The 10,138-nt window shown below is 46.1% G+C and overlaps 1 protein-coding gene across 1 annotated transcript; it reads right to left on the bottom strand.

Annotated features, from left to right (window-relative positions):
- Positions 1–1,077: 1,077 nt before the first annotated feature.
- LOC148393641 (early growth response protein 2b-like) lies at positions 1,078–2,372 on the bottom strand. Its single transcript, XM_088385377.1, has 2 exons — positions 1,924–2,372; positions 1,078–1,420 (listed from the first exon to the last, which is right to left on the bottom strand). The coding sequence occupies exons 1-2, from the start codon at positions 2,370–2,372 to the stop codon at positions 1,078–1,080; spliced, it is 792 nt and encodes a 263-aa protein (XP_088241503.1).
- Between the last annotated feature and the right edge of the window lie 7,766 nt (positions 2,373–10,138).

Raw genomic sequence — 10,138 nt, 5'->3', positions numbered from 1 at the left:
GTATATTTCACTTCTAAGCCTAAGTGTGATCAGGTCACGCTCGTATGGGATTTTATGGGGCCTGATCCAAGAAGGCAGACTTCCTGGCACCAGGATGTATAGATACAGCGGTTGGCCATCTGTGTAGAATCAGCAAGGCAGGCTGGCGGGTCAGAGGTCATCCAGCAGCCTTCGTGTGTGTGCGCCCGAGTGAGGTGGGGCGACGGGTATAAGATTCGAGGGTGGGATGACTTGGGGGACCTGACACTTTTGGCTAGAGAGAGACACTTCAATTCTGACATCGGTTGAATAAATCTTTCCCCAATCAGCCATGTGTCACTGACGTTTTCCTACCCCGAGCCAGCCACCTTTCCACCGCTTGCTTTTGAAGCTGACCACCGAAGAGAATTCACCACAATGTCTAGAAGACACAAGACGCACACGAAGAAGTAGCGAGTGGCAGCTTTTATTTTGTTTGGACCTCAAAGTATTAAGCATGTACACAAATAAAAGCGTACACTGTACTTGTGAGAAAGAAAGTGTTTCATTGAGTCAGTAGAAAAAGATGAGAAAACCCCAAAATAGCATTTTCTTAGTAATTCAAAAAAATTCTAGCTTATGTGTGACGCTGCTACCGGACCGCGCCCCACAAGGGACATCGCTCATCCAGACTCCTTCGATTTTGATCTTCTTGACCACACCACCGTACCCGATTTGCCAAATCTGACAGTCTGTCCAAAGCTGAGTGCGGTTCCACTTGGACGATTCCGAAAGCGTCCGCTCGGAAGCCTTTTTGCGTGATCGGGGAGTCGAGAAGGATGGAAGGTTGTGGACGCGTGCAGTCAGTCGCGTTCATAATCCCCGCTCATTCAGGACTCCCGGATCACAAGATATTTGCATTATGTATTCAATTTCAACTATATGGAATTGTCAAGATCGGGCTTGTGTCGCAATCCATGAAGATGTTTTGTTCTGATGCGGTTTAATTGTCGACTCCCTGAGTTGTTTCCGCATTCTTCATCAAGATCATCAGAGTGGCCGCGTGGCATACTCCCTGAAATGCGGACGCCCTCTGTCTGCCGCTTGGTGCGGGTGATGTCAGCGGGCTGTGCCCTTCCTGTCTTTGGCCTTCAGGTGGACGTTGACGTGCCGCCGCCGCTCGTCGCTGCGCGCAAACTTCCTCCCGCAGGTGTCGCAGGAGAAGGGTTTCTCGCCGGTGTGCGTGCGGACGTGCGTGGTCAGGTGGTCGCTGCGGCCAAAGGCGCGCATGCAGATGCGGCACTGGAAGGGCTTGTGGCCCGTGTGAATGCGCAGGTGGCGGCTCAGCTCGTCCGAGCGCGAGAAGCGCCGCTCACAGGCCTCGGCCGGACACGCGTACGGCCGCTGGTGCACGGGCGTCTTGCTGGGCCGGCACGGGTACTTGCGCGGGCGCAGGATGGGCCTGTAGGGGGGTGAGCGCCACATAATTGCATGCGCTCAAATTGGCTTTCCCCTCAAAAATGCCCCCATTTCATAAGGAGGAAAATTAACCCTCTCTCATGCTGTCCATGTGCACGGCAATAACGTAACGTGAGCAATGAAATTGGCCTCCAAATGGCCTCGGGCACGCTGTATAAATAAATTCTTATTTCACTATTTTGCAATATTCATTAGAAAAGGTGTGTTTAGACTAGTGAGGCCACGTAGAAGGTACAAGGAAGAACAAGGTTGCCTTAAGAAATGCTGGCGCCACACAATTTGGAGCACAGCTTATTTACATATCAACTGCCAAAGACAACTTAGTTTGGCTTTTTGAACCACTCAAAGAGCTTGAAACAAGTGCTGGCATTTCTCCTTGTAAACCCACTTAAAGGACCTTAAAATCATTTTAAAAGGAAAAAAATAATCCAAATTAGATTAAAAAATAGGAGGTCCTTGAGTTGGACCGGAATTTTCTGTCAGTACCTGAGCGGGAAGTTGTGGTGGGCCGGCGAGGCGGCAGCGCACAGCTGGCTCTCGGTGGCGGAGGAAGTCATCATCGGTGGCGGCGGCAGTGTGGGCGGTGGGGTGCCCAGAGTGAAATTCCGGATTGTGTTGAGTGGTGTGAGCGGAGGGGCCACACGGGGGGAGTCCAAGGCGTACGCCGCCACTGACTTCCGGTCCGGGAAGGTGGCCTGTGGGGCGTAGACTCCCCCCACGCCGTAGTCAGCCACCAGCGGGGCTTTTGGGGCCGAGTTATAGGCTGGCGCCATGTGATAAGTCACAGCGCTGCAGGTGGGTACGGCCAGGTAACCCTCATTGGAGGATTCCTGGTACACGTCACTGATGCACGTGTACGACGAGGGCGGGTGGAGGTGCGCGTGCGTACAAGGAGGCGCGTACATGTGGCTGATGTCAGGTTGGCTGTGCGCCATGACGTCCGACGCTGCAGGTGAGGTGACCTCCGCTCTGACCACGGCCACTGCAGCAGTCCACGCTCGTCCTCTGTCCACGCCCAACTGCACGGGGTGCATGAGAATAGTTGGTCCGTAGTGCGCAAATGGACGATCACCTGGATGCGTAACAGACAGACAGACAGACAGACAGACAGGCAGACAGGCAGACAAGTTGTCAAGCGACAAATATGGACTTTTGTCGCCAAAAGCTTACCGGCTTCATCGTCTTGCACATTCCTTTGCGCTTCTTGTCTTTTTCTCTCTTCGGGTGTGACAGGAAAAGCGAGCACGTGCTCTACGGAGCCCATTAAGGTGCTCATCGTGACGACACGTGAAAAAAGCCATGCATGCACGCTTGCGAAATCGTGTTTTCATTGACCATTTGTGGACACACTCTAGCCTTGGCGCCAGCGCGCACTCTCAAAACAATGCGCAGCATCGTCACAACGGCCAGAAACAGCAATTTATGACATTACGAACGATGACCCATTTTGCATCAATCTGCCCATCCGATCCAGCCCATCACATCTCTTGCCGAATGCGTCGTGGAAAAGACACTTTAATCAAATGAAATGAGAATTTTTCTCATGATTTAAAAAGAGAAATACTTTTTGTTTTTCAGTTGAAAATATAGGCTGTCATCAAGTATAGGATTTCATGTACTAATTATTCAGAACCTGAGGAATTTGACTTGCACGTTTTGACCTCAAAAACAAGCCATCGGGCTCTGCCTGTCACCTGAAGCGAGAGTTGTCGCTTTGTTTTCATCACATTGTAGTGTGGTACTTGACTTTGCTTTTTTTATGGCGTGGCAGCAACACTTGCGCTGGAAAGGCCCAAACGAAGGAGAGGCCTATTTTCAGGCCGTAGGTGACAATCCAAATGCCCTGCGGGGCACATTGAAGAAGACGACAGCGGGTTGCGGGTGGGTACCCCAATCCCCGCCCCCAAGCCCCCTTGCGTGCGCTCGCCATTAAGCAGAAGCGCTGGCGACTCTCTTTCACATGCGCCTCAGCTGAACATGCATGCGCAGCCTGCGCTCGCGGCCTTTTCAACGCCCACGCCTCCAAAAATGTTGCAGCATGGCCATTGTGGCTGTGTGGCGTGCCGCCCACCCGCTGCCAGATGGGGGCTTGGTCACCACACAAACGCACACGCATGCACGCACACACACGCACACACGCACGTGCACACACACACACACAAAGACAAACACACATTCTTGGAGCTCAAAGCCTCCCACACGTACGCGCACCGTTTCTCTTTATGCCTGTGTGATGCACTATTGGTGCAAACACACACGGAGAGCTCTATAGGGACGACACCCCACTTCCACCCTTCGCCCACGCGCCTGGGGATGAGGTGGGGGGTTTGGTTTTGTGTTTGGTGGCCGGAGCGTCAGCCGGGGGTCCGGCAGCTAGCGAACCGCGGCGTGCCGATTAATCATCTGTCATCGACGCTTGTAGTGAATATGGATCTTTGTCTGGCCCCAAGCCGCTCTCGTCTGCAAACGCGGCAAAGGAAAGGGCCGGCAGACCTTCTGCCTCTCACGTTTGCTACGCAGCACCTGAGCCTTGGGGGGACGCATCGCGGCTGGCGGCTGCTCAGCTTTGATGAGGCCCGAACGCCATCGCAGGCGCCAACCGACATTTGCGAGCTCAAGTTTGAATAGTCGTCCGAATAAACGTATTCATTCATCCGGACAGCCTGTTGTGGTCATTTGGTGCTGTTCCGCTTGCCTGTACTGTTTCTAGTGAGTGCTTCCAGGATATTAATTTTTTGTCCAATCAGATTTCAGTTGCTGCGTGTTGCCATGTTGCTCTAATCTGCCCCGGGCTTTCCCAATCAGTTCCGCTGCCGCATGGAACTTTATTATAGGGCTGCAACTAATGTGCATTTGGATAACCAACTAGTCTATTTTTTTTCCAACTAAATGATGAATCATATATGTATATTATGTGTGTGTGTGTATATATATATATATAAATATATATATATATATATATACACACACACACACACACACACACACACACACACACACACACACACACATATATACATGTATGTATATGCTATATATATATATATATATATATATATATATATAATATATATATATATATATTATATATATATATATATATATTATATATATATGTATAGCATATACATGTATGTATATGCTATATATATATATATATATATATATATATATATATATATATATATATATATATATATATATATATATATGTATGATATATGTATGACAGTTTAGTTTTTTTCCCCATCATAATCTAACACAGATGGCCTTTTCCAGATGTTCTCGGTGGGCTCAACTCATTGAAAAGATTCCCTTTCCTCTTCGCCATACAAACAAATGTTTCAATTGTTGATTCAAATGTCAAATGTGGCGCGGCCCGTTCGTTTCCCTGGAAGGAGTGCAATCACATCCATTTGTTAGACTGCCCTTCCATTCTCAGTAAAACATGAACACACTTGTGTGACTTTGCGTGTTTGATCCACCTTTTTAAATTCAAATAGGAACTTGATTGATGAGCTCCATCCAGCACAATTCAACTCAGATCTGCCGCTCAAAATGTTCTTGTTGCTCTCATCTTACTGATGATTCAACGTTGCAAACCAATCAATCCTTCAACATGTTAATGATGAGAAATTTGTTTCCGATGATCAAGTTATTTGGAACTCCATAGTGATTGAATAGGAAGTTTGAATTAAAATGTTCATCTCCATTTGTCACTATTCAACTTGGTCGTGCTGCTAAAAACGTTCTTGTTAGTCCCATCTCCAAAAAGAACTCAGTGTGTGAGTGATTTGTTTGCAAGGATGAGTCAACTCTCGCGATGTAAACCAAAGGAGAGCCTCCGCAAAATTCATTCATTTCACTTCACAACCTTCAATTTGGAGGAGATAGCTGCATTCAAATCCTAAAGGATCGTCCGTCCCATACTCCACTTGTAATGTTTCCATCGGGTTTCAGCATGACCCAAAACATGCCACTCACCTCAGCAGCGCTCCGTTTTCTCTTCTCGTTCTCCTTCTTGGTAGGGTGGTCTCGGGGATCTTACAACCCGACGGCTCGGCGGCAGAAGCACAAAGAGAGCGTCCGGGACGTCCGGATGAGGAACACCGAGAAGCAGGAGGTTGAGGGAGGCCCCGGCGCAAAGTTGCTGGTCATCGTCACCCGGGTTCGAGTGGGCTGTGGCCTCAAAGAGCCCAGAAGAAGAGGAGGAGGAGGAGGGGCATCGGGACCAACAATACGATTGTTCCATGCTCACGTTGAAAATTGTTAATTTGGAGTTTCTTCATCCCATTGCTCACGCAAGTCCATTTATAAGATACATAGCCATTTGTGACCTTATAGCTTAGATCGAGGGCTGCATGAACAACTATGTACATGATCTATTCATTCATCAACTGTTTTTCGATTCTTTGACAAATGGGAGATTTTCCTTCTTTTTTCAACACATTTTTTATTTTCCATCCCTCAAGGACTGGTTACTATTTCAAATGGGCAATTCAGCAAATACACCAACTGAAATTGATTCTGAAGACCTTGTTGGTTTGGTCGGGAATATGGGTAAAAAAAATTGGCCAGAATGTTCATTGTTGTTTTGTAAAGTAAAAGCTGATGTTTGGACACGCCCTACTTGAATTCAACACAAATCCCCGGCCTGCTTTCGTACCGCTGAAATTGCACAATATGTACTGTTGCGAGGACAAAACTCTGAGGTTTTAAAATATTCAACAAGGCCTCAAAACAATTGAAACCATTATCAAGTCATTGATTAATTTCATAATCAATTAGCTGTGGTTGAATTGAATGTTCCACCGCTAAATAGCAAGATTAGTAGTCCAAACTGTGTCCCTCTGCCTAGCCGTCAATCCAGAGGTGAGTAGAGTAGTCAAGATTGTACTCCACTAAGACTATAGTCTTACTTTATAAAAGTAGGACTCAAGTCAAATTAAAAAGTTGTCCTCCAAATTATTACCTGAGTACAAGTAAATGCATATTCCGCAAGAGAGAAAAAAAACGAATCAAGTAGGCTACTGAGGAACTTTGGATGTTTGGATGAAAAAGAGTGCATCCATGGCGAAGGCATTTCAAAATGCTGCCGCAGCTGCCAATTGTCACGTCAAACGTCAGGAAAAGTGTGTGTGTGCGTGGTGTGTGTGTGTGTGTGTGTGTGTGTGTGTGTGTGTGTGTGTGTGTGTGTGTGTGTGTGCCTGTGTGCGTGTGTGCGTGTGTGCGTGTGCGCGCGTGCGTGCGTGCGTGCGTGCGTGCGTGCGTGCGTGCGTGTGTGCATGTGTGTGTGACAAGACGTCCTCTTATTCCAAGACATGTCCTACTTTTAAGCACTAAAAAAATGTCCGGGGGGAATTTCAAAATCGTCCAGGATTTTGCTGGACTGCCTCAAACATTAACAGTAACATTGTCAATTGTCAACTCCGTTCCATTTCACTCAATTCCAGGTTTTTCTGTATCGTTCGCAAATAAGTCACGCCCTTCTCTTCGAATCTAGTCACTTTGCTACAAAGTAGGGTGGGCCGGCCAGTCCACACCAAGCGTTTACAAGCAATGCCGAAACGAAAATGCACGTTCATGGAGGAGTTGAATAAAAAGATTCCCGTGCTTTCGCCAGGGTCGTGATCCTTATGAAGCTGAGGGCTTGACATGCAAGGCAGGCACTTACGTGTCTGTGGCAAATAAAGGTGCCAACGCACCCTGCAAGAGAAAGACTGAAGAGGAGCCCTTTTTTTTCTTCAAATGATGCACCGGTGGCCGTATTTCTTCCATCCATCCATCCATTTTCTATACCGCTTGTCCCCACGGGGATCGCGGGCTTGCTGGAGCCTATCCCAGCAGTCATCGGGCAGTAGGCGGGGGACACCCTGAACCGGTTGCCCGCCAATCGCAAGGCACACAGAGACGAACAACTATCCGCATTTGCGCTCACACGTAGGAGCAATTTGGAGTGCTTAGTCGGCCTACCAAGCATGTTTTTGGGATGCGGGAGGAAACCTGAGTGCCCGCAGAAAACCCGTGCAGGCACGGGGAGAACATGCAAACTCCTCACAGGGAGTGCTGGAGGTGGAATCGAAATTGCACCCTCCTAACTGTGAGGCAGATGTGCAAACCAGTGCGACACCGTGCCACCTGACTATATTTCGTTTGTCTTCTTTTACTTAGTGTACCACTATAAAACTCGAAAATGTCAGTGCACACATTTGTTTTTGTTAGTGTAAATATGTTTTGTTATTGTATACAGTTAAGGACAAAATTATTAGCCCCCCTTTGGAAATTTCATTATTTTTTTGAATATTTCCTGACTGCTACTTACTAGAGCAATGAAATTTTAGCACAGCATTTATGAGCACATCAGATTTATTAGGAAACCTTTATTACACATAATTTTGCTCAGAAGCAGAACATTACATACAAAACCAAAAAATACCATGGTCAAAATTATTAGCCCCCCCTAACATCAATAGTCAATTGGGTATCCTTTTTGCTGGACAACAGCTTGCAGTCGTTTTGTATAGTTCTCAACAAGCTTAAGACAGGTCTCCTGAGGAATTGCAGCCCATTCTTCCTTGGCAACTCTCTCAAGTTCCTCCAGGTTTGATGGTCGTCTGACGTGAACTCTGGTCTTCAATTGTTTCCATAAGTTTTCGATGGGGTTTAAATCTGGGCTTTGTGCATGCCACTTCAGAACATTGTCTTTGCTCTTCTGAAGGTATTCCTTCACCATTATCAATGTATGTTTTGGGTCATTGTCATGCTGAAACACAAAACGACGACCAAAACCCAGCTTCGAAGCAGACTGTTTAAGGTTTTCCCTCAAAATCTTCTCATAATCTTCTTTCTTCATGATTCCTTCTATCCTGACAAGATTCCCAGTGCCAGCTGCACTGAAGCACCCCCAAAGCATAATGCTCCCACCTCCGTGTTTCACAGTCGGGACAGTGTTCTTACGGTTGTATGCTTCTCCCTTCTTCCTCCAAACAAAGGCTACATCTCGGTGACCAAACAGCTCCAGTTTAGTCTCATCTGACCACAGAACACGCTTCCAATATTGATCACCTTTCTCCATGTTGTCCCGAGCATACTGCAATCTCGCTTAAAGGTGTCTCTTTTGAAGGAGTGGAGTTCCTCTTGGTCTGCACCCTCGCAGACCATTTCTGTGCAGGGCTCTTGTGACTGTCTTCCTTGAGACATCTATTCCAGACTTCCCCAAGTCATTAACTAGTGTCTTGGCAGTTGTTCGTGGATCTTTCGATACATCTCTGACTACCTTTCTTTCCAAAGATTTTGAAATCTTTCGCTTCCTGCCTCTGCCTTTGTTGTTCTGTACTGTGTGAAATTCCTTGAACTTCTTTATAATGCTTCTGACTGCAGTTCTTGAGACTTTGAATTGCTTTGATATACTTGTATAACCTTCTCCTTCCTTGTGAGCATCAACAATTCTTTTTCTTAAGTCAAGACTAATTTCTTTTCCTTTCACCATGATTGCAGACTAATGTGAACCACAGGTAAACTTCAGCCAAGCGCAATATTGAAAGCAACCTCTAGATTTGATTTCAGGTCAATCATTGAGAGCTTGGCAAAGTTTTAACAACTTGTTAGACCAGTGTTTTGGAATATAACTCAACAGATCAACCATTACTCCCACAGGGCTAATAATTTTGACCATGGTATTTTTTGGTTTTGTATGTAATGTTCTGCTTCTGAGCAAAATTATGTGTAATGAAGGTTTCCTAATAAATCTGATATGCTCATAAATGCTGTGCTAAAATTTTATTGCTCTAGTAAGTAGCAGTCAGGAAATATTCAAAAAATAATGACATTTTCAAAGGGGGTGCTAATAATTTTGTACGGTAGTATATAGAATGTGGGTTGCGCCTGCGCGCATAGCAGGGTTATTACGGGAGCCTGGGGGAAGTTCATGTTGGCTACACGGCCTGTGGAAAGGGAGTCGGGAAGTGGACGTTTGATGCCAATAAAAATGAGCGTGTTGCGCAAAGGTAGTTTGCCTCTATAAACGTTTTATTTACAGTATATGTGTTGTTTTGTGTTATTGGGGCCAATAAATACATTTGCTATACAGACACCAAGTCATTTGTGTCATAACATATGACACAAATGATCCCCCCCCCAATAAACGCCCTCCAAAAAAATTACCACGCCCCCTCCAAAAAAAGGTGTCCTCTTTTTCAGAAACCCAAATCTGGTCACCCTAGGGTGGACCCCCTCAAGAGATGGACAGTTGCTCAACATGGCTCAATTTATCACACACACACACACAAATGGGGGCTTGGTCACCACACAAACGCACACGCATGCACGCACGCACACGCACACATATACACACACGCGCGCGGTGCAAAGCAATTTTATTTTTGTCCATCTGATATAGTTTGGAATAATTAAAAACACAAAAGGACTCATAAATTATTAAAATATTCAATTGCTTCATATTTACAATCGTTATTATCCATCCATTATTATCATTATTATTATTATTATTAGTAGTAGTAGTAGTAGCAGCAGCAGCAGTATTAGTAGTAGTAGTAGTAGTAGTAGTAGTAGTAGTATTACGATAATTGTCACTACTAATAATAGAGACAAAAAAAGTCGTTGGCCTAAAGTGTCTTTAATATCCCATGATGCTCTCCGGGAGCAGTCACATGTCCGCGTCGCCCAATAGAAAAGCGTGTTT

Source organism: Syngnathus floridae, chromosome 9, assembly GCF_059516105.1.
Source record: "Syngnathus floridae isolate MCC-2025c chromosome 9, RoL_Sflo_1.0, whole genome shotgun sequence".
Lineage (NCBI taxonomy): Eukaryota > Metazoa > Chordata > Actinopteri > Syngnathiformes > Syngnathidae > Syngnathus > Syngnathus floridae.
The sequence above is the reverse complement of the archived record's forward strand: the minus strand, read 5'-3'. Positions and strand labels throughout refer to the sequence as shown.